General features: G+C 58.7%; 4 protein-coding genes across 5 annotated transcripts; 2 read left to right on the top strand and 2 right to left on the bottom strand.

The window, feature by feature from the left end:
- Positions 1–501: 501 nt before the first annotated feature.
- Positions 502–12,275, top strand: ENTPD2 (ectonucleoside triphosphate diphosphohydrolase 2). Its single transcript, XM_054393441.1, has 9 exons — positions 502–612; positions 5,820–5,937; positions 6,219–6,369; positions 8,401–8,560; positions 8,645–8,872; positions 9,234–9,500; positions 9,705–9,824; positions 10,080–10,214; positions 12,075–12,275. The coding sequence occupies exons 1-9, from the start codon at positions 502–504 to the stop codon at positions 12,273–12,275; spliced, it is 1,491 nt and encodes a 496-aa protein (XP_054249416.1).
- A 1,857-nt stretch (positions 12,276–14,132) lies between these two features.
- TMEM141 (transmembrane protein 141) lies at positions 14,133–15,888 on the bottom strand. Of its 2 annotated transcripts, XM_054393515.1 has the most exons (5): positions 15,835–15,888; positions 15,587–15,653; positions 15,388–15,471; positions 15,000–15,131; positions 14,133–14,431 (listed from the first exon to the last, which is right to left on the bottom strand). In XM_054393515.1, the coding sequence occupies exons 1-5, from the start codon at positions 15,886–15,888 to the stop codon at positions 14,352–14,354; spliced, it is 417 nt and encodes a 138-aa protein (XP_054249490.1). In that variant the 3' UTR covers positions 14,133–14,351. The 2 variants fall into 2 exon arrangements, with proteins under 2 accessions (XP_054249490.1, XP_054249491.1); XM_054393516.1 differs by lacking the exon at positions 15,835–15,888 and having other exon boundaries at positions 15,340–15,471; positions 15,587–15,641.
- Positions 15,889–15,959: 71 nt separating this feature from the next.
- Positions 15,960–17,732, top strand: PAXX (PAXX non-homologous end joining factor). The gene is made up of 6 exons (XM_054393204.1): positions 15,960–16,051; positions 16,116–16,176; positions 16,280–16,314; positions 16,385–16,575; positions 17,035–17,106; positions 17,583–17,732. Exons 1-6 carry the CDS (start codon positions 15,960–15,962, stop codon positions 17,678–17,680), a joined length of 549 nt encoding a protein of 182 aa, XP_054249179.1. The 3' UTR covers positions 17,681–17,732.
- Positions 17,733–19,218: 1,486 nt separating this feature from the next.
- On the bottom strand, positions 19,219–21,784 carry CLIC3 (chloride intracellular channel 3). The gene is made up of 6 exons (XM_054393351.1): positions 21,743–21,784; positions 20,904–21,013; positions 20,467–20,592; positions 20,207–20,313; positions 19,753–19,928; positions 19,219–19,402 (listed from the first exon to the last, which is right to left on the bottom strand). Exons 1-6 carry the CDS (start codon positions 21,776–21,778, stop codon positions 19,241–19,243), a joined length of 717 nt encoding a protein of 238 aa, XP_054249326.1. The 5' UTR covers positions 21,779–21,784; the 3' UTR covers positions 19,219–19,240.
- Between the last annotated feature and the right edge of the window lie 836 nt (positions 21,785–22,620).

The following is a 22,620-nucleotide window of genomic DNA, read 5'->3' on the forward strand; positions in this document are numbered from 1 at the left end:
CAGGAAGGTCTAATCCTGGAGCAGGGGCAATGTTCCGTGGTGGACCTCAGTCCTGGGTCAAGGACAATGACAGGGGGCAGGGGGAGGGAAGATGGGGCTGATCCTGGGGCAGGGGCCATGTCTGGATTGAGGAAGTGGATGGCGCTGATCCAGGGGCAGAAGCAATACCCGGGGAGCGGAAGGAGCTGAGCCCGGGACACGGGCGATGAGCAGGGAGGGAGATGAGACTAATCCTGAAGCAGGGGCGATGCTCCGGGCGGGAAATGTGATGGTCCCGGGGCAAGGGTGAAGCATGACGGACGCGAGCGCGGGGCAGGGGCAGCTGCGGGACTCGCACGCCAGCGGAGCCCGGTGTCCCGCCTGGGTGGGCCGTGGAGGCGGTGACTCAGCCAGGAGAGGCGGGAGAGGAGGAGGAGGAAGAGGAGAGGCGGGGAAAGAGGAGCGGCAGGAGCCGCCGCAACGGACGCGGAGCAGCTCACCTGCCCCCGCTCCAGCCCCGCCATGGCCCGTCGGGTCGCCGCCGTCCTCCTGCTCCTCGCCCTTGGCTGCCTCCTGGGCATCCTTCTTCTCGGCTTCGGTTCCGGGGACACGCGAGGTCCGCCGGGCTTCAAGGTGAGCGGGGCCGGCACGGGGGACAGCAATTACCGGGAGCATGGGGACAGCAGGCACTGGGGGCACCTGGGCTAGAGGAGCCTTGGGGGAGCTGCAGTGGGCACCCTGAGCTGCGGGGTGCTCGCTGCGGGAGGGAATCCCGCATTCAGAGCATCTCCAGCGTCACAGAAGGCCACTGGGGTTGGGGGCTCTCCGAACTGCAGGGTGGGGTCACAGGAAGCAGCCATCGCCGCCAGGCCAGCAAACAGACGCCAGGCTGCGGAGCACCAGTCCGCGGCACCTCAGACCTGCACTTTGAGAGGGGAATCTGTTGGACACACCACAATGCAGCGGTGGCATGACCGGGTGCAGCCCCTCCGGCCAGAGCAGCTATCAGCATCTGTTCCGGCAGCGCTGTCTCGGCCGGGGCACCCCTGTGCACCCCAGCATCGCCCACCACTGCCCAGCATCGCGGGCTTCAGCTGCACTGCCTGAGCCGGAGCCAAGTGAGGAATGCATTTCTCTATGAAAACCAGCTGCTTTTCCCCTTTTTCATTGTAAATTCAGATGCTGAAAGAAGTTCCCAAACAATTTCTTGTTGGCCAAGTCCCCCAGTTTTAGTCTTCTGCAGCCTACGTCTTTTGTTTTTAAAAAGTGGTATCTTTTTTCGGGTGACAGAAGTTGTCCCATGGGGAGCAGGATTTTGTCATGGAAAATTGTTCATCCAACCCCCCTGCTTTTTATCATCCCAAGCAATTTTCTTGGAACCTTCCTGGGCCAGCCTGAATACCAGATGTGTTGCCTTCTCTCTAGGTTTGTCAGATGTGATGAAGATTAGGCTGAGAGAAGAAGCTGGCTGAGCCAAGATGAGACTCACTGCTGCTAGCACAACCAGCAGCCATTAACTCTCTCCCTGTGACTCCTTTTCTTGCCACCCATTGACACGTGTCATCTTGGGCAGTGCCTTTAGCTGGTTTCACAATGGGTTTTGTCTCTTTGGACACAGAGGAATTGGATCTGTGCTGAGGTCCCTGCATTCAGCACTTGGGTCAGCCTGGGAAGCCTCTTCTCCTGGTTCCAATCTGGAGCTTTGGGTCTGAGCCATTCCCAGAACTTTAATTTTTGTGCTTATTGTTTCTTTTTCTCTCTCTGGGGGGAAGCACCTTCCAGTCTGCAGGCAGCACTGTGGTTTGGAGGCTGAACATCCTCCAACACTCACATGGGTCCTGGCCCTGCTTTACCTGAGGCTGTGGTGCCTGTTCCCACGGGGCTGGCACCAAGCAAGCACCAAGGGGTTGGCTTTTGCACAAAGTTCAGGACTCTTTTGAGTATGCAAAGTTTTGTCTCAGTCTAACTCAGCCCAAAATATGCCAACACAGTTTAGAGGAGGTTGGTCCTGCTTTGGAGAACCCCAGGCATGTCCTCACCACCTGCCTGGGCAAGACGCAGTCCTTCCTGGCTTTGTTCATGTTATCAGCATCTGTTGGGTGATAGTGCTTGGTGACTACTGAGCTACAGCTCTACATCTTCCCTTGCCAGCTCCTTTGCTTGGAATATAGCCCTAAAAATACCCCAGATTTGTTACCCTGCTGCTGAAGGTACTGATCCCAGAAGCACCATGTTCCCCTTCCCTCATTGGCCCACAGGTGGGCTTAGGGCACTGCGACTTGATGGCTCAGCTGCTACCCTCTCTTGACCACTCTTTATTTCCATCTTTGGCAAATCTTTTCAGTAGCCATTACAGAGCTTGCTGGGTTCTCCTGCCAGCTCTCTCTGGAGAACTGTGGCTCCTGTGCTGGGAGGGAAACCCCTCATAACCCACCACAGATGTGGGAGCCCCACCAGTCTCACCACCCTCAAGGGGGGTGGGTTGTTGTAGGGCAGGGCTGAACCCCCACTGCACTGTGAAGCAGCCTGGAGAGCCCTTGGGGTGAGGGTCTGGAGGCTCAGGCACAGTCACTGTGGATGGTGCTAGACTGCAGCAAGGTGGGCAGTTCTCAGCACGCTCATCCTCCTCCTGTGGGGTGTGGATGTTTCTGGACAGAGACATGCTCAGGAGCCCTGAGCCCTACATGTGACCTCACTGTCCCATGGCCTTTGGGGATATTGCTGCTTGTGGCATTCCCTCTGCAGGGACTTTGGGACTGAGCAGCCTTGGCTTGGGCTGGGTTGAGCAATGCTGCCATGGGGAATGGATGACCCAAGTGGCAGGAGGGCTGGGAGTAGCCTAACCTTAACATCCCAGTGCAGGGCCAGGCCAGGACCATCCATGTCCCACAGCCCTGTGGAATCACCAGGATCTGGCCAGGGGGTCCTGTTGCTAGAAAAATCCATCACCCCTTTGCCACCCTGAGATGCTGGGGCTGGGGACTGTTCCATGAGCCACAAATAAGTGTGTGATGCCCTGTGAAGCCCCAGGGCACCAGCAGACAAACATGACAGGGCAGAGGAGAGTAATGATGTGAGCTAGGCGCCAGGGCAGGAGCATGCCAGGGCATCCTTGTGTCCCTCCAGCCCTCATTTCCAGCCCGACTGTTGGCAGGCACAGGACACCTCAGCTGGCAGGGCTGAGGGCAGTGCTTACACTGCAAATCACCTTTCAGAGGGTTTCTCACTCCTGGGGCCTCCCATCGGCAGGGCCCCTGCAGAGGACCTGCCTGTGCCCTCCCACACAGCTTGTGCCCACATGGCAGCTTTCTCTCTGCTGGGTGATGTAGTGGCTCCAGTGCCCAAGCACAAGGGCTAGGATAGGGACAGACAGGGGCTGGCACCATCACAACTTTGCTGTACGTCATGGTTCCGATTCCCATGTGGCTGCTGGGGGAGTGTGTGCACTCTCAGCTCGGGAGGAGAGGATAGGACCTCTCCTTCCAACCTAGGGACCCTTTTGGCTGTCCAGGTCTGCCTCAGCACATGTCTGTGCATGTGGCTTCCACCACTGCTAGCTGCCACCAGTGCTGCTGCAGGGGCAGCTCCTCTACATTAAGAGCCTGGAGCACAGAATCCTGTAGTGGCTCCTCTCATGCCAGGATGGCCAGGGAGTGAGGCTGGCATTGTGGCTGGCTGGGCACCAGGCACTCCCCGCTGCTGGCAGCAGCCAGCCGTGCTGCTGCAGTTCATGTTGCCGCATGTCGTTGCCTTGGCTGCACCCAAGTGCTGCTGACTCTGCCACTGGAGCCAGGCCACTACTGGTTCTGGGATTCCTTTGACTGTCCCTTGCCCACACACCCTGGGGCTGCTGCTCATCTTTGCCACCCCATGCCTGGCAGTGAAGGGCTCTGCTCTCCTTTCTGAGAGAAGAGACTCCCCCCTGAGCCACAGGGTTTGGTAGCAAAGGGCACTGGGACTTGCCTGCATGGGGCAGCTGGTTCTGCACCCTGCCCCAGTGGTGTCACTCTCAACCCAACAGGACAGCCCCGCAGGGCTTGCCCTGGGTGTAGAGTCAGTGCTGCCTGTTGCCACTGGCCGCCTTAGCAGAGCTGCAGGGCAGCCACACACATGCTTCCCTGTGCAGCTGCTCACGCACACACACACACGTGCTGGCATGGGCACACATCTGCACACATGGCCACACACGGCCACACACAGCCATGCCCATGTGCACAGACAAGCATGCTGGCACATGTGTGTGCACCACCTGTGTACACCCCCACATGTGCTCTTCTACACCAAAACTGGCACACACATGCATGTCTCCATGAACACACCCCATGCACACACCCCATGCACATCTGCATGCCACATGTGTTTGTGCACCCACGTGTCTGCAACATCCCTAGGTGTGCCAGCCCGTGTGTGCACCCAGTGCCAGTTCTCCGTGAGGGTGGCAGCAGGGCTAGGCATGCCAGCCCTGGTGAAGGCAGGAGGAAATCCCATCACTATGGGCACATGGGACTTCCCCTGCCCTCCCTGGATCAGGCCATGTGTTCAAGTCATACGTGCCCAGTGCTGCAAATCATCCTCACTGCCTCCTGTTCCAGCATTTCTTAGTCCCCCCCATAGGTAGCCCCATCTTCAACCTTATCTCCTGCAGGCTGCAGCCCCCTGCATGTCATCCCAGGGCTGGAAACCCCTCCTGGGGTCCTGTCTGTGCTCAGCCTTGGGTTTGGGAGTGACCTGTCAAAGCTTTCCCTTCAGGGACAGCATTGTCACCCTGCTAATGCCACTCTGGGTGATACCTGGGGTGGCACAGCAGTGGTGTAGTTGGCCTGCAAGGACACCAGTGACATCTGCATGGTGGCTGCAGGATGCGTGGGCACATGTGTGGCAGGGGTTGGCAAGGGGTTCTGTTGGGGTTGGGCCCTCCCTGGGGACCTCTCATGTTGATGCCAGCACCCACTCATGAGGCTGGGACAGTGAAGGGAACATGCCAAGGAGACTGTGGGGCTGGGAGCTGGTGGTGAAAGGCCCACAGGTGTCCCCTGGCACAGACAGCTTCGCTGGGGCAGACCTGGGCCTGTTCCCGGGTCCAGGCAGGGCAGGCGACAGCTGGAACCTTGTACCAGGTATGAGAGGCTTCACCCCAGAGATGCCCAGAGGGGCCGGTGATGGGTCCTGTCCTGCTTCCCCTCCAGCTCCGCGAAGCGGCCCCGGTGGGAGGAGTCGGCGCAGGCAGCCCCCGGGTGGTGTGCAGAGGGGTCCGGGAAACTGGAGGCAGTGTGCAGCGGCCCCTGCCTCTGGAGCTGGGTAACCGTGTTTGGCAGGACCGAGCGGGGCTATTTACAGCTGGGCAGAGCCATACAAGGGTAGGAGGTATGTGGTGCCTGGCTGCCCTTCTTTGGTGAGCGGCAGCCCCGAGGGGCCACTCCTAGGTGCTGCCCTCTACTGGCCCTTCGACCTACTGCCACGACTCAGCCTCGGTGCCCGCTGGCCAAGTAGGGGAAGAGCCTCCTGGGCTGTGCTCAAAGAGGCGAAGGGGTCCCCATGCTCCAAAGAACGCACCCAGCGCTGTGCCAAGTGATGTCCTGGAGCGGCCATCGTCCCTGGCTGGGGACAGCAGCTGCTGCCAGCCACTTCCTGGGCAGGGTGTGGGCAGCCGGGGTGGGCAAGGCCAAGACTATGCCAGGCTGAGCAGCAATCACGTCTGTCTGGTAGTGTTCCTGAAGCTGCTGGGCAAGGCAGGACTGGCCAGCCATGGCAGTCCTCGAGCCCCAGTGCCTCCCTTTGGGATAGCCTGGAGCAGCTGAGGGTCTCCTGCCTCTGAGCCTGAACACTGCCTTGCCCCGCAGTATGGCATCGTGCTGGACGCCGGCTCCTCCCACACTGCCATGTTCGTCTACAAGTGGCCTGCAGACAAGGAGAACGACACCGGCGTGGTCAGCGAGCACAGCATGTGTGACGTGCAGGGTAAGGGCTGCCCCAGGTCCTGGCAGCCAGTGGCTGGCGGCAGGGTCTATTACATCCCTTGTGGGTAGAGCAATGTGCCGGTGCGAATGCTCCTGCCGTGCCCAGCTGCCTCCCTGCGCACTCGCCAGTGCAGGGAGGTGTTGCGAACAACTCTGTTCCCAACCCCCCCGGGGCTTGCCGCCCTGCATGCCTGTGTTTGATCTTCTCCTGGCATCTTCCCACCAAGCACCTTCCCACCAAGCATCCCCCCCAAAAGGAGCAATGCTCTTTCCTCTCGGCAGGTCCCGGAATCTCCAGCTACAGCTCCAACCCTCCAGCTGCCGGGACGAGCTTGGTGCACTGCCTGACCCAGGCTCTGCAGGACGTGCCCAAGGAGAAGCACGCGGGAACCCCGCTCTACCTGGGTGCCACAGCTGGCATGCGCCTGCTCAAGTGAGTGCTTGCTCATGGCCATGCCAGCTGCCTGGCCTCAATTGCTGCTTAGGGCACCCTGCCATGCCACCCTACTGTCCCACCACCCATAGCAGGGGTAGAGATGGTGAAGGACACCTCAGTGTCCTTTGCCAGGGCAAAGCTCCTAACCACACCCCGCTGCCCAGCAGCGTACTCCTCATAGAACTGCTCTTGCCCTACCAAGCAGGAGATCCTCTCCAGGGCACAGCCAGCACATCGCTGGCTTAAAAAGGGCTGGCATGGGGCCAGCACTGCAGTAACCCACTCAGAACTGCAATAACCCTCCCAGCACTGCAATAGCCCACCCAGCACTGCAATAACCCTCCCAGCACTGCAGTAACCCTCCCAGCACTGCAGTAAGGCACCTATCACTGCAATAACCCTTCCAGCACTCCAATAACCCTCCCAGCACCACAATAACCCTCCCAGCACTGCAGTAACCCTCCCAGCACTGCAATAACCCTCCCGCACTGCTATAACCCTCCCAGCACTACAATAACCCTCCTGGCACTGCAATAACCCTCCTGCACTGCTAAAACCCTTTCAGCACTGCAATAACCCTCCCAGCACTGCAATAACCCTCCCACACTGCTATAACCCTCCCAGCACTGCAGTAACCCTCCCAGCACTACAGTAACCCTCCTGGCACTGCAATAACCCTCCCGGCACTGCAATAACCCTCCCAGCACTACAGTAACCCTCCTGGCACTGCAATAACCGTCCTGCACTGCAATAACCCTCCCAGCACTACAGTAACCCTCCTGGCACTGCAATAATCCTCCTGCACTGCTATAACCCTCCCAGCACTACGGTAACCCTCCCAGCACTGCAGTAACCCTCCCGGCACTGCAATAACCCTCCTGCACTGTTATAACCCTCCCAGCACTGCTATAACCCTCCCAGCACTGCAGTAACCCTCCTGGCACTGCAATAACCCTTCCATCACTGCAGTGACCCTCCCAGCACTGCAGTAAGCCTCCCAGCACTGCAATAACCCACCCAGAACTGCAGTAACCCTCCCAGCACTGCAATAATCCACCCAGCACTTCAATAACCCTCCCAGCACTACAATAACCTACCCATCACTGCAGTAACTATCCCAGCACCACTATGACCCTCTCAGCACCACTATAACTCTCCCAGCACTGCTATAACCCTCCCAGCACTGCAGTAACCCTTCCAGCACTGCTATAACCCCCCCAGCACTGCAACAACCCTCCCAGCACTGCAATAACCCACCCAGCACTGCAATAACCCTCCCGGCACTGCTTTAACCCTCCCAGCACTGCAGTAACCCTTCCAGCACTGCAATAACCCTTCCAGCACTGCAGTAGCCCTCCTGGCACTGCTTTAACTCTCCCAGCACTGCACTAAACCTCCCAGCACTGCAGTAACCCTCCTGGCACTGCTGTAAACCTCATAGCACTGCAGTAACCCTCCCAGCACTGTAGTAACCCTACCAGCACTGCAGTAACCCTCCCAGCACTGAAGTAACCCTCCCAGCACTGCAGTAACCCTTCCAGCACTGCAATAACCTTCCTGGCACTACTTTAACACTCCCATCACTGCAATAACCCTCCCAGCACTGCAGTATCCCTCCCATCACTGCAGTAACCCTTCCGGCACTGCTATAACTCTCCCAGTCTTTTCAGACAGCCAGGATGGAAGTTCCCGTGCACCCACTGCCAGCCTGATGGGATGTGACAAGACCAATTACCCCCTGAAAACCAGACTGAGGAGGGAGTGGTGCTCTCCTTGCTCGGCCATGGTGTATGGCACAGGAGGAGGAAGCAAAAGTCCAGCTGTACTGCTTCCCTCCTTCTTGAGCAGAGACAGGGGGAATTAGTTGTGGTTTTTTTGGGGACGTCCTTACAAGTAACCTAGACAAGGACCTTCTGCTTCCCACCCCATGTGCCATGGCAGGGCCAGGCCCTAAGGGCTGTGCAGACAGTGGGGTCTCTACAAGTGGCACCCTGGCACAGCCCTGCAACTGTGCCCTCTGGCCCGCAGCATCGCGAACCCGCAGGCTTCGGATGCCGTTCTCAGCGCTGTGGCAGCCACGCTGAAGTCCTACCCCTTCGATTTCCGGGGGGCAAAGATCCTGTCAGGGGAAGAGGAAGGGGTCTTCGGCTGGGTCACTGCAAACTACCTCCTGGAGAACTTCATCAAGGTGGGATTGTGGTGCCCACTGAGGACAGCTGTAGTGGCCAGGCTGACCTGCAGCTCATTGTGTCCTCATGTCTTCCTTGCTCAGCGTGGGTGGCTTGGGGAATGGATCCAGCCCCAGAAGAAGACCCTGGGAGCCATGGACTTTGGAGGTGCTTCCACACAGATCACCTTTGAAACCAGGGACATCATCGAAGACCCCAGAAACGAGGTGATGCTGAAGCTGTATGGCCAGGAATACAAAGTGTACACCCACAGCTTCCTCTGCTATGGAAGGGACCAGGTCCTCAAGAGGCTGCTCTCAAAGCTCTTCCAGGTACCAGCATGTGCTTGACAGGGCTGCCAGCTGTCATCGCCCCATAGTTGACCCTCACCCTGGTGTTTATACAGGGGTGTCCCCCAGCCCTGGCTCTGGACAGGGCAGGCTGCACACCTTTCCCAGTCAGCTCTTGAGTTTTGCACCTGACTCTCTCCTGTGGTGCAAGGCCTTCCTTGCATCCTCTCCATAACATGTTGTGCCCCTCATCTGGAGTCAAGACATCCTGAGTCACCTTGAGATACTTATGGCAACTGCTGGCTCTGTGTCCTCCACATTTCCCCAGCAGGGAAATGGAGGCATGAAGCAGTGCCAGGGCTACAGCATGACTCATGCATCCTGTGCATTGCTTCTCTGGCAGGCTGAGAGCTACCAAGCAACCATCTCCCATCCCTGCTGGCCCACAGGCTACCAGAAGAGCCTGTGGCTGAGCAGTGTCTATGACAGCCCCTGCACAGAGAAGGAGAGGCCAAGCCTTGCCCTCAACACCACTGTCAATGTGGCTGGCACTGGGAACAGCAGCCTTTGTGCTCTGCACCTCAGCAAGCTCTTTAACTTCACCATCTGTTCCTTCTCTCGCTGCTCCTTTGGTGACACTTTCCAGCCAGAGGTTTCAGGCAAATTCATTGTAAGTCCTGGAATGGAGCAGGGTGGTGGTCTGGCTGCTGGGTGGGCAATTGTCTACCACACCCTGCCCCTGGTATCACACAGTGGCAAAGCCAGAACCCAGCTCAGCAAGTGTGGTCGCTTGTGCCCACCACACTGCTCAGAGCGTGTTCATGGCCAGAGGGGTTGTTCCTAGCCTGTCCCATAGCTGCCTTTCTTCCATCAGGCCTTCTCTGCCTTCTTCTACACGGTGGACTTCATTCAGACAGTGATGGGGAAACCTGTGCGCATGCCTAGTGACCTGAAGGATGCTGCTGAGACCATCTGTGCCACCAGCTGGAGTGAGGTGGGCTTCCAGGCCATAGTGGGGAGAGGGCTGCTTCAGGTGGGGCATCACCCAGGCTCTGAGAGCAGCCCTTGGAGAGGGTTGTGTCCTGGCACCCATGTGATAGTGGAAGGGTGGGTGACAGCTCCCACGAGACCAGGAGAGGCAGCACCTTTGCTAGCCAGATGCAACCATCCAGAGCTTTATGCTACAGAAACAAAGCCTGGACCGTGATGGCTTGAGTCCTTTCTCTCTCCCTCCATGCATCCCACCCAGCTGCTCCAGAAAGCTCCCAACCTGGAGAAGAGGCTGCCAGATTACTGCGCTGTCAGCACCTTCATTTATTTGCTCACCACAAAGGGCTACAACTTCAACAACCATTCCTTCCCCAACATTGCCTTCCAGAAGAAGGTAAGATGATGGTATCTGTTCAAAGTGAGGCAAAAAAACCCTCAGGAGAGATGATGTCACACCCAGAATAAGCCAAGCAATGTGAGGGAAGATCTTGGGGAACAGGGGCAGTTTCCTGTCCCACTTTCTCATGTCCTCCCCATGGTCACTCAAGTAACACCACAGGGCAGTGCCTGCTCCTTATGGCTGAAACGTGGGACTGTGCAGGTGGGGAGTGGAACACCTTCTTGAGCTAATGGATCTTCCAGGACAGTTCCTTCACAGCTGAAACAGGCCTGGACAGAGGAGGAGAGATTTTCCTCACCTTGGTGAGGCCTGCTGCTTGTTTCATCCACCATTTGTCCTTGGTCACCTTCCAAGGCCTGAGACAAGAACCGAGCAATCAGCCCCAGCTCTTTCTCCTGTTCCCATGATGGCCCTGGTTTTGCAGGGCCAGCTGCTTTCCTTGTCTGCTTCTTTGTCTGTATAGGGACAGCTGATACTGGTACAGACTGGTTCTCTGCTGCAGCTGCTCTGCCCAGCGTCTGTCTGTAGGCCCAGAGACCTTCTCTTGTTCCTGAGCACTCTGAACACCGATGAGAAGGGCTCAAGAGGCAGTGATTTCTGTTTCTCAGGAGCTCCCAGGCTGACAACAGACTTTTTCCAAACATTTCACCAGCTTGTCAGGATTTGGCACATGCTCAGGGGTGAAATTCCAAACCACCAGAGAGGATCACTGCCCTAAGAATTTACTCAGACACTCCTGATTATCTAGGATGGGGGCAGATCTCTCAGTGGTATTCTTGGGAGAGTTCTCTGAATAAAACCTGGCCTGCCAGTAACCAGCACAGCAGCAGCACAGCTCTAAGCCATTCCCCAGTAGAATCACACAGCATGCCAGCACATTGGTGCCAGCCACCCTGGAAAGCAAATACATGAACAGAGTGAACCCAACACAGGAAAAACTTACATACAACTCTCTTAAAAAGCCTCAAATCTTAACTGAATCCTCTCATTATCTCACTTCTCATTATCTCACCTCTTTTGTCTCCTGCCAAACCCAACTGTCTTAGTTCAGACAGCTACTTTGATGCCCCACATTGGGCACCAAGAATGTACCAGGTTAAGGCACTGCAGCAGGTTAACCTGCCTGCTTCTCCCAACACACAGAGAAACACCTCTGGCTTGACATAAAGAGTTGAGATAAAAAGAGTTTAATGTGATGGAGATGACAATGCACAATGATCAGAGCAGCAAGCAGAAACCCAGTACCCTAAAGCAGCAATTAGAACAGGAAGCTTCTCATGTCAAGCCCCATACATAATACTTGGCTCCAGCCAGCACTTTCACTTTGAAGCTGGCATGAGGCAGGATGGTTTTGAACAGCAGCAGCAAATATTCAACTTAACTCATGACAGGTGGGGCTCCCAATTTTTGGGTGGTATTTCTGAGCAATGGTAAAAAAAAAAAATGAGCTGAGCTGCCTGTAAGGTGGTCATGGAATTTCAGGGTCCTCCAGCCATTCCTTGGCCTTTAAGACAACCAGACATCTCAAAACACAATTTGCTCTAGTTGTTGGGAAGTTATCTCGGGGCAGGACCCCTCCTTTGTCAAGTGCCCTCACTGCATGTGCAGCAAGATCAGGACTGGCCTGAGCAGGTGAGATCCTGCTCCCATTGGATTTGCCCAGCTTAGCTTGGGACAGCCACTGCTTTGTCCCTGGGCTGTCTGGATCTGTGGGTGGGTGAGGGAGGGCTCAGGTTGCTGTGGAATGCCCCAAACACCTCTTCTTCCACTGGGCTGGCAGCGCCCTGGAAGGTCTCTGTAGGGCCACAGAGCTGTGTCGACCAGGGTGGAGACCATGCCATGCTGTTTCCACAGGCAGGAGAAACCTCCATCGGCTGGGCCCTGGGCTACATGCTGAACCTCACCAACATGATCCCAGCAGAGAAGCCCTCCTCCCACAAAAGCATGCTGTACAACTACTGGGTCCTTCTCATCCTGCTCTTCGTGGTCAGCACGCTGACATCTCTGATGACTGCCGTCTGCCTGCTCCGGCGCAGCAAGTCCCTCACGATCTGACAGCAGGGCACAGGCTGGGCTTTGCGTGCAGGGCACAGCACCAGGGCACAGGCTGGGCCTCACCTGCAGGACACAGCACCACCCTTCCTGTGGAGTCTCCATGGCCTTGACATGTGGGACACAGCAGTGCTTGGAGACATCCTCCTCCAGCACCTGACACTACCGGTCCCAGAAAGAAAGTTGTCCGTTTTTGCCCTCCCCTGGCTTTCAAGCTGCAGAAAGGAAGGGACAAAAGAGGACCACTGACTGAGGGCTTCCCAGTGCTACTCAGGGATGGACCCTGGAACAGGCTTGGGATTGGGATGTTCAGCCCTGGGCTGGACTGGCCCAGTGAGCCCAGACAACAGCAGGAATTACTCTCGTGTGCATGGGGCATCACTTAGCTAGTCCTTAGAGTTGGCCTCACTAGCCTGTCCCTGGAGCATCAGCCCTGCCTGCCAGGGAGCTCCAGGCATCACCCAGAGTTCATGCTGCCTTTCTGGTGAATGCACACACCCCACTGACCTTCCTGAGGGCCAGATCTTGACCTAGACTTCCACTGGCCTCAGCACAGGAGCTTTGAGTAAGGGCTTGAGTAAACACCCAGATGGGGGGAGCAAACAGCTTCCTAGGTCCTGCTGCCCCTGCTTCAGCAACCAGATGTGAAACCTGTTCCTATGGTTCCTAAGCCACATTTGCTTTTGCCACAACCAGAGCCTCCTCCATCTTCCCAGCAATGGCACAAGAAGCCTCTGTGGCTCTCTTGTGCATGGCCATACCAGGGCAGAGGTGACAGGCTCACTGCAGGAGTGGGACTTGCTTTGAGCCCTGCGTCACCCCACAGCTGCCAGCTGAATAATCTGCCTCCTGTTCCACCTGAGGAGGGACATGGACATGCAAACATGCAGAAGGCTTGGGTTTGGTTCTTGTTTTGGGGTTGGGTTTTTTTTTCTGTTTGTTTGTTTGGGTTTTTTTTATAATCAGAAATAAATCTTTGTAACCACTCTTACAGCTCTTTGATTCTTGATCAGCAACAGCCTGGTCATGCTGGCTTCTCTCAGGGGTAGAGACACTTACAGGGTCTGCTTGGACACAGCCACAGGTCAGGCTTTGCCTGAAGGTCTCAATCCCTTGCAGCCTGCAGAGTGCTTAGATACCATGAACGCTCTGTATGTTCTATCAACCTGGAGAACCCCCAAGATGGACCAGGGGCTTGAAACCTCACTCAGGCCCACCTGGAAATAGAAGAGCTTCAACAAGCTGCAGTTGCAAAGTTGAGGTTTACCCTTCTAAGAAATTCAGCTGCAGCTGAGTCAGAGCTGGACACCCACCAAGAGCAGTCAGTTTGCCCCAGTCATGACTTGGAACTTGCCATTAGTTAACAGTAATCATCTTAATCATCCCCTGTGCTCCTCTGGGCTCGTGGCTCTTGAGACAATACCATTTCCTCACAAACTGGTTACTGGCCAGGTGACATACTCTAAGAGCAAGGTGAGCACTGCACAGAAGGGCCCTGAGCAGGTGTGCAGCCCCTTTGTGGGGGCTGGAGGACACCCCCAGAGGCCATGCAGCTGCAGGCTTCATTCAGCCCCACTCAGGCAGGTGAGAAAAGCCTTGCTGCTATGGAGACAAGCAGACTGAGTGGCTCAGCTCCAGAAGCAGAGAGCATGTGGCAACAGCTCTGCCCCTTCACAGCTTAGCCCAGACCTGTCCATGCATGCAGCCACCACGGAGTGCTGTGCTGTCAAACTGTGGCTGCCACGGCCTCCGAGGGACTTACTACTTACACTTACTACAGGAGCTGCCTCAGGCTGGCATTTACCACCAGCTCTTCCTGTCCCACCGACAGCTTCACTTCCTCCACAAAAAGTGCTTTCATCTCTTGGCTTTTATTGTACACCCATGTGCCATGTTCAGAGGCCAGCTGGGAGGCAGCTAATCCCAGCAGTGCCTCCACCATGCTCACTGCAGGATCAACTCCTCTGAGCGTCCAGGTGATGCTTCAGAGCCCAGCGGGTCTCACAGGCAACACATTCAGGCTGGGCAGGTGGGAAAAGGTGGAGCAGGACAGAGGCAGGGTTTGCTGTGCTCTGCTGGCTACTCTACAACATCCCCATACTTGTTCCTCCTCACTGGCAATGCTGTGCCCCCTCTGTCCTCTGGGCTAGGCAGATTTCCTGCAACAGGAAGAACAAACTCCCTGGAGCCTCAATTGTCCTGCAGAGAACCACAGAAATTTAAAGCACCTTCAGCTAGGCTCAGCTTTGGGAGGTCAAGGTACCACTGGGAGAAAGCAGCAAGCATCTATGGCAGCTGTCCTGCTGCCCCTCCAGCTCTGCCCACCCCAGAGGATGGAGGTGTTTACTGCTTCACCCCATCCCTTTTTTTTTTCCCAGCAAATAAGCCCCCACGGTGGCTCTCATCAGTCCGCAAAGAGGCCCAGCAACAAGTAGAAGCATCCCAATCCCTGCCACCAGCCCTGCGCTCAGGTACCTGCAGCATAGGTGATGGCCCCAGAGCACAGAGGGACACAGCAGCCATCAGACCAAGCAGGGTGCTCCAGCTGCCCCAGCACTGCTGCCACCCCAGGTGCCCACTTCCATGCCTCAGCAGTGTGGGACTTACCCAGGGATTCAGCAAACAGCCAGCAGCTTAGTTAGGAGGCAGGAACAGCAAATGGTTGGAGCCAGAAAGAACCAGGCACAATAAGCCCAGGGAAAGCAGCAGGGAGAGATGTGAATGTACCTGTGGGATGAGATATCCCACCAGCCACGGCGAGCTCCTGGGGGGACTTGCCCATCTCCAAGTAAAGCCAGAAGTCGGAGCACTTCTGTGTCTCAGCTCTGGTTACAACATAGCTGGCAAGGGACCCTGTGGCTGAAGAGACCAAGATGCTCCCAAGAGCACGGGCAGCAGGGGCACTCATTTAAGGGCAGTAGTGGGGAAAGCACCTGCCCCATGCTGAGAGATGTCCCTGAGCCCCTCAGGGCTGTGGGGAGCAGGAGTGTGCCAAGAGCCAGGGCAGAAACTCCCCCATGCTAAGAACAAGCTGTCCAGCCTGAACCACAGCCCTGCTCCTGCTCACCCCCTGCTCCCAGCGGCATCCCGGGTAGGGGCCGGGCTGGACACCCACCCACAGCCACCAGCACGCTCCACTGCAGGCTGTACGGCAGCTTCTTGTTCAGCAGCTTCTGCACGGCGAAGGCGGCTCCGCTGCCTGTCAAAACCGTGGGGAGAGCTCCGTTACCGGCCACAGCCTCACTTGGCCCGCCAGCCCCACCACCCGCGGCAGGGAGCCGACAGGCACTGGGGGGAGCCGGGCCGAGTCGTACTTGCCAGGAAGGTACCGATACCCTTCATGAAGGCGTGGGACTGGCAAGCCGCGTACTGCTGCAGCGCCTGCGGAGACACGCTCAGCGTCGGGCACCGACCGCACCGGCCCCCGCGCCCACCTCCTGCGTCCCGCAGCCCCGGCCCCCCGGCACCCGGTGCCTGCCTCCCGCAGTCCCGGCCCCAACGGCTCCCGATGCTTGCTTCCTCCGCCCCCCATAGCCCCAACCCTGGCCCCAGCCGGGCGCACTGGGTGCTTGGCGGCCACGCTGTCCTCGACCCGCCGCAGCCCCAGGTTAACCATGGTCGACCCAGCGGCGCAGTGCCGCGTGGGAAGAGCCCCCGGCGTCGCCCGCCCCTTCCGGCGTTGCCGCCATGGCGGAGCAGGCAGGGCCCTTCCACCTGCTGCAGGGGGGGCCGCGGCGGTTTCTCTGCTACTGCCGCCCCGGCCCTGCCGAAACCGTCTAGTGAGTCCGGGGCCGGGTTGGGGCTGGGAGGTCTTGGCACAGGCTGAGTTTCTGCCTTCCGCAGTGTGACCGACGCGCTGGAAGTCTGGGCCGGGGAGCTCGGCGCCCGCCCGCCGCTCGGCTGCGTACGTACCGGGGCTGGGGCGGCAGAGAGGCCTGAGCCTGGCCCCAGGCCGTGGCAGGGGGCTGGGGAAGGCCATTTCGAGACGTGTCCCCTCTTTTCCGCAGCGATGTCTGCCCGAGGAGCACGACACGAAGCTGAGGTCAGTGCCGCAGCCGCGGGGAGCGGCCCCTCGGCCTAGGGCCTTCCTCATCCCCGCTTCGCCCCCGCAGGGAGGCCTTGGGGCGAGGAACCGCCGAGCTGAGCCTGAGCGAGGGGAAGGCCACGCTGCAGCCGCGGGAGGGGGCCTGGTGCTCGGCGCTGGAGCTCTTCAAGCTGCCTGGGGCCGAGGCGAGGAGCCAGCTCCAGGCGCTGGTCTTTGGCATGGCGGGACGCGTCGAGAGCCTGGAGAGACGCTTGGAAGGTCCGGGGGGGAAACTGGAAGAGGGTCATGGCGGGAGGCGAGCCGGCAGCTTCTTGCCACCTTTGCGATGTTAACCCCCCACGAGGATCCATCTCAGCCGGCCGCGGGAGGAGGCTGCACCTCTCTGGCCTCGCTGGGGGCGGTTTCCCATCGCTGGTGCCGGCTGGGCAGCAGAGATGCTGCCACCTCCTTCCTCTTCGGCCTGGCTGGTTCCCAAGGCTGGCCACGGCCTACACCTGACCTCTGCAGGGAAAAGAGATGGGAGTGGGGTCTGAGCATCAGTTTTGTGCCTGTGTAGGGACACCATGGCCAGCACCACACCACCATCTCTGTGCATGGGCATGCAGGGAGAAGTGACTCAATTGGGTAGGGAAGGGAGCTTAGGGAGGCTGGGGGTGCTGTGTGCCACACTGGGGTGCGTTGTTACAAGCTCAGGCTCTCTGTTTCCTGTCTCAGCAGCAATGGAGACATTGGCATCTTCTGGCAGCCCTGCAAAGAATGCTGTCCGGAGCCAGCAGCTCTTGCTGCCAGGTAGGCAATTGCCAGGGAGCACCCTGGTCCTGCTGCTCTTTTGCCTTCTCTCCACCAGGAGGCTGCTGGTCCTGTGCTCTCCAGGACACTTCTGAGATCCTCTCAGCTGTGGCTGCTGTTAGCCACCTTGCTCTTCCAAGCACAGAAGGGACCAGGGCTCATTGTGGTGGCTCTCAAGGTGTCTGGGATGTGCTGTGCTCAGGTCAGATGCTGGCATCAACAGGCAGGTTGCTTGCTAGCCTGCAGGAGGTCACGCTTTGCTGCCTTTCCAGACTGGGGGCTGTGGCAGGTCCATGTCTCCCTACTCCCTTTTGGAGGGGAGACCTGCCTTGGTCCTTTCTCACACACCACAGGTGCTGGGACTGCCAAGCTGGGCTGCTGGATGCTCACCCTGGGTATGGAGGGGCTTACAGGGCTGCCAAAGCAACTATCTGCCCTTTTGTAATCCCTGTCCTGCCTGTCCCTGACCGAGGCAGACCCCAGCCCCAGGAAGAACAGGAGTGCTGACTCAGCTTTGCCAGCTAAGAGGAGGATCCCAGGAGAGTCTCTCATTAATCCTGGCTTCAAAAGGTGAGTTCTGCTCCCAGTGCTGGGGCTGCACTGCGCAGAGATCCGGTGGCTGTGTGAGAGCAGGGTGTGGGGCTTCAGGCTGTGAAACTCCCTCTGTCTCCTAGCAAGAAGGCACCGTCTGGAGTGGATTTTGAGGACTGCTGACCTGTACTGTCCCCTGATAACAGCCCCACCAGAGCCTCATCACTGTATCTGTGGCTACTGGAGGAGGTTTTGCTGCACCCTTGAGCCTTGCGGAGCCCCTCGTGCCTGGGCAGGTGGATAAGACAAGTTAAGACCCAGAGGGCTAGAGCCAGGGCCTGGCAGGCCTGGGTAGGCAGCAGATGCTCACCTGGTGGTGGCAGGGCTTTTGCTGGGGGACAGGGCAGGGATGACAGAAGTGGTGGCTTTTTTCCCTGCTGGCTGGGACCACCTCTCTGCCTCATGCTGAGCCGTTGGGGCTTTTAAAGAACTTCCATGTTGGTACCTGACAGAAAGAGTGCCTGTGCCTGACTCGTGTCAGCGAAGCTGGGCTCAGCCAGCTGGGCATGAAATAGCTCAGCTGTGCCTGTCTTTTCTGTTTCCCTTGCTCAGGAGCCTTGTCATCAGTTTCAGATGAACTCAGAGGTGGGGGCTGAGAGTCCACATTCCTGCCAGCTTTGTGTCAGGGGGCTGCTGAGTGAGTGGTTAGAACCAGTGCCCAGGAGAGCTAAGAGAATGCCCAGCCCCTTGCTAGGTACTGGGAGAGGACTGGGAAGTTGTGAGGTCCTGGCAGGGAGGAGAGTTGCTGGGGCTGGCCCCTGCAGACACAAGCTTCTCTTTGCAAAGCCTTTATTGATTTCCAGGAGCTCTGATACATCTTGGCTGTGCCACACCTCACCCCCATCCCTCACCCCAGTCTGCTCCTGAGAGCTTCCTAGCAGCAGGTTCTGGGGAGATGGTGCCCTCTCCCCCCTCACCCAGGGTGGTGGGGGTCAAGCCATGTCCACCATCCAAACCATGCCCCTGGATCTGTGCTCAGGGCTCTGCCAGGGCTGTGCAGGTTCTCCTCACCTGTTGTGGCTCCTTGGGGACATCCTGTGTGGCTTAGTGCCCTGCACAGTGGGGCACTTGCCTGGCAGGTGGCACAGTGTGCCTCTAAGGGAACCTGCAGGGAGGCCCACAGCAGTGTGCTGCCCTTTCTCTGCCCTGCAGGCATTTGCTCTGGCTGGGTTTTAATCCCCAGCTCCTGCCCTTGCCCTCGGCATTGCCCATCTTTGGTACAGATGGTGACTATGGCTGCAGCCCACTTGCACCCATCCCAGTGCCTGAGGGGTTTACAGGGCAGGTCGAGGGTGGTGTGGGCAGGCAAGGAGGGTGGCACGATTGGTGGAAAGGCGCGTTGGCAGGCTCGGTGTGAAGCAGATTGCTGTTGGCACCTTAGGTAATGGTACCAGATGGGGGAATTCGAGTGCTGGGGCACAGCTCATGCTCTCTGCCCTCTCAGGTGCATGCAGGCCAGACTGTGGTGGTTGCAGCAGGACTGGGGCAGGTGCTGGACTGCTGCCTGCCCCTGGCCTTGTGGCCACCTTAGTGCGTGCCCATCTCACTGCGGTGCCCGGACCACGGCACGGTAGGCCTGGATGATCTCCTCGCTGCTGGGGCAGGAGTATTTGAACTCCTTGGTCTGGTTGGCACTACCTAGGTACTGCCACACAGCCTGCAGCTCTTTGGGGATCCCAAAGCCTCGGTAATGCTGGCACACGACCTGTGGGCAGAGACAGTGTGCCCTGTGTGCCTCTTGTGTGCCAAGCACAGCCTTGCAGCCAGGCAGTGGTGTTCATGGGCAGGAGCCAGCCAGGAAGGGTGGTAGTGGGCCAGGGGCCGTCTCTGGCACTGCATGACATGAGGGGTGGCACTTGGCTGGAGATGTGGAGCAGAGTGAGATCTGTGCCGTGGTGGAGAGGGGAGTGCTAGAGATGCACCAGGGTGGCACAGGGGTCAGTAGAGGAGCTGAGGGTTGCTGCAGGCACCCAGGAGGAGGTGGGAGCAGGGGGTGGGTGGCATCAGGGAGCCAGGGAAGGAAGAAAGGGGATGGTGCTGGATGCTGGCACTCACCTGCATGATGTTGAGCTTGGGCAGTAGGTTGCAGTCAGCTAAGGTGAGCTGGTTCCCATCCAGGAAGCGGCGATGGGAGGCCTGGAGGTGGGGGTCCTGTGCCAGCTCGTGCTCCAGGGGGGCACTCAGGTACTCATCCAGCTTCAGCAGTGCCCGCAGAAGGCTCCGCTGCAGTGCTGTGGGGAGGGCATCAGGGATGGGCTCTGCTGCCATAGCCTCCTGCTAGCCCATCCCTGTGCCTGGGCAGCTCTTGCCCACTCTCTTCCCACCCTGCTGAGGCTGGCATCTACCCCTGCCCTCTCAAAAGAACCCTGGCACGACCATGCTGAACTGTGTGGGAGGGGCAGTTCTGGAGAGATCCAGCTGGCCTGAGGCAGGGCAGGGCTGGATGGAAAGGCTCTGGGGTGGTGGCACTGAAAGGGTGCATGTGGTATGTCCAGCTCCAGGTCCTCACCCTCATCCTGGGCAAGCACTGGGTTCTTGATGAAGCTGGAGAACTTGTGGAAGATGTCGTTCCCGGCCAGACTCGACTCCCTGTACCTGGGCACCAGGCTGGGGAACCTGCAGGGATGTGGGCACAGCTGGGGACAGGGGCAGGGCCTGGTAGGCTCACATGCAGTCTGCCCATCCCCATGCCCCCCTCCCCACTCCCCCAATCTGTTCTGCCTTGTCTTTGGCCCCATGCCCTGTCTCAGGGTGGTACCAGCCACTGACAGGGGGGGGCCCAGCTTGTCCTCCAGGAAGTCCTCGATGGTGATGGTGTCGGTCTTGGGCTCACCATTGTAGAGCAGGACTGGCAGCTGGGCACCCAGAGCAAAGTCCTTCAGAACATCCAGGGCCCTGAAGAGATGGGGATGGATGTTAGTGCCCACCCTTGTCCAGGGCGCTAAAGGGCACTGCCCATGTGTGTCCTGAGCAAAGGGACATGGGGTGCCCCCAGGCTGCTCCTGCCTCAGTGTGTACCCATGCCAGCTCTGCCCTGGAAAATGTCCACCAACCAATCTCATCCAGGAGGGTACAACAGGCTCCATGTGTCGTACAGTGCCCATCCTTCATGCCCCTTCCCAAGCTGTTAGGGACCTACCATCCATCTCCAGGGTGCCAGGGCAAGGCTGCCCCACCCTGGCCCCTTGAGAGGGGGCACCACTCACCTTTTCACATCCACGGTGGTGAGGGTGAAGGGCACCCCTTTGAGCAGCAGCACCATGAAGAGCCGCTGGCAGAAGGGGCAGTGGCCCACGCTCTCCCCATCCTCGCTTGCCTGTGGGCACAGAGGAAGAGCTCAGCTGCCCCTTTGCCCTAGCACACTTGCAATGGGAATAGCAGTGGCTGGGCAATCCCAGAGGGTGCAAGGGTGAGGGTGGCAGGTGCAGGCAGACAAGCAGCACCGCCAGTCCATTGCACCAGTTATGGCAGGCAGGGTGCCAGCCCTCAGCCCCTGCCTGCTCCTGGAGCCTGTGTGCTCCACCCCAAAGTTGGTTGTGTGGCACAGCAGGTGTGGGCACCACGGGGCCCTCAGGCTACTGTCGCCCTGCAGTGCCAAGGGCGCTGAGAGCTGGGGGCAGTCATGGCAGTGCCACTGGGGCTGTGGCACGGGATAGCCCAGTATGGCAGGGGTTGTGCCAGAAGAAGGCTGATGGTGACCCCATTGCCTCCCGGTGCCATCTGAGGCAGGCCCTGCGCTGTGCATCCGACAAACAGCCCCAGCCAGGCAGTGCTGGGCAGGGCCCTGCAGGTGCAGCCAAGGTGCTGGGGGCCCTGGTTTGAGGGGCACCCCAGTTTAGCAGCCCATGCAGAGCACCTGCACCCCCAGGCCTGCAGGGCAGGCAGCAGTAATCTTGTGCCCTGAGAAGAGCCCAGGTTCCCCCAATGTCGGGGCACTGCCATGGGCTGGGACAGCCAGGCCACCCTAGCCTGGGCAGTGCCAGGGGTGGTAGCTAGAGGTGCCCAACGGCCCAGGCCACCCCAGGCGATCACAACTCCCCCTCACCTTCACGAAGAGCTGGATTTGAGGTTTCTCTGCCATACTGGGTGGTGGCTGCCGGCACAGTGGTGGCAGTGCCGAGTGCCCTTGCAGAGCCGCGGCCCCTCCCAGCCCACATTCCTCCCTGGGGTGCACCCCAAACCACGCCTGGCCCCATGGCACAGCCGGGACACCCTGCCGTGCGGCCACCGCCACTGCTGCCAGCCCTAGTCCACAACGGGCGGCTCACAGTATCACCAGCTGCCGCAGCTCCTGCCTGGGCACCCGGGAAAGTGTCAAGTACTGGGTACAGTCCAACAACTTTTGCCCACAGCAGGGTCCTGTCCCATTCCACCCCCCAAAACCCCCTACCTCAGCCCTTGTTCACCCCAGTCCCTCCCTGGGCACCCAGCCCTGGCACCCCTACTCCCCAGGAGCCACAGAGCCTGGCTGGCTCCAGTTACTGTTTTTTTATTTAAAACATTATTTTCACATTTCACCCTTTGTTGTTTTTTTGCTAGCAATGTACAGGCTCCTTCGAGGCCTCTCCACACGTGCCCAGTGCTGTGCCTGGCTGCGGCACTGTGCCCCTGGCTGCTGGCCAGGCCCTGCACAGGGAGGCAAGCAAGAAGCGGGGCCAGACTCAGTGAAGCAGAGAGTGTTAAGGCAGCAACCACTCCTGCCCTGGGGCGATGCCCTCCTGCCCCCCCACCCGCTGACACCCTTGGGGTGGCCCCAAGCCCAGGCTGCACAGGGGCCAGGAAGCATCTCCACTGATAACTGAAAGCTGCGGCTTGTGGTGAGGCAGGGAAGAGACAGCTCCGTGGGGGGAGGGCTGGGGTGGCAGCTGTGCACAGGGCCCTCGGGGCCCTGAGTAGCAGAGTACTGGGGTAGGTACTGGACAC

This window comes from Indicator indicator, chromosome 28, assembly GCF_027791375.1.
Source record: "Indicator indicator isolate 239-I01 chromosome 28, UM_Iind_1.1, whole genome shotgun sequence".
Taxonomy (NCBI): domain Eukaryota; kingdom Metazoa; phylum Chordata; class Aves; order Piciformes; family Indicatoridae; genus Indicator; species Indicator indicator.

Bases quoted from the DNA above. Each gene is read 5' to 3' on its own strand.
- ENTPD2 (XM_054393441.1), top strand. From the start codon at position 502: ATGGCCCGTCGGGTCGCCGCCGTCCTCCTGCTCCTCGCCCTTGGCTGC. The intron at 8,561-8,644 runs GTGGGATTGTGG...TTCCTTGCTCAG, and splicing joins TCCTGGAGAACTTCATCAAG to CGTGGGTGGCTTGGGGAATG. The intron at 9,501-9,704 runs GTAAGTCCTGGA...TTCTTCCATCAG, and splicing joins AGGTTTCAGGCAAATTCATT to GCCTTCTCTGCCTTCTTCTA.
- CLIC3 (XM_054393351.1), bottom strand. From the start codon at position 21,778: ATGGCAGAGAAACCTCAAATCCAGCTCTTCGTGAAG. The intron at 21,014-21,742 runs GTGAGGGGGAGT...CTGTGCCCACAG, and splicing joins AAATCCAGCTCTTCGTGAAG to GCAAGCGAGGATGGGGAGAG. The intron at 20,314-20,466 runs GTCAGTGGCTGG...ACATCCCTGCAG, and splicing joins GACAAGCTGGGCCCCCCCCT to GTTCCCCAGCCTGGTGCCCA.
- PAXX (XM_054393204.1), top strand. From the start codon at position 15,960: ATGGCGGAGCAGGCAGGGCCCTTCCACCTGCTGCAGGGGGGGCCGCGG. The intron at 16,177-16,279 runs GTACGTACCGGG...TCTTTTCCGCAG, and splicing joins CCCGCCCGCCGCTCGGCTGC to CGATGTCTGCCCGAGGAGCA. The intron at 17,107-17,582 runs GTAGGCAATTGC...TGACCGAGGCAG, and splicing joins CCAGCAGCTCTTGCTGCCAG to ACCCCAGCCCCAGGAAGAAC.
- TMEM141 (XM_054393515.1), bottom strand. From the start codon at position 15,888: ATGGTTAACCTGGGGCTGCGGCGGGTCGAGGACAGCGTGGCCGCCAAG. The intron at 15,654-15,834 runs GTGCGCCCGGCT...GTGTCTCCGCAG, and splicing joins GCGTGGCCGCCAAGCACCCA to GCGCTGCAGCAGTACGCGGC. The intron at 15,132-15,387 runs GTGGGTGTCCAG...TGGTCTCTTCAG, and splicing joins GAGCGTGCTGGTGGCTGTGG to CCACAGGGTCCCTTGCCAGC.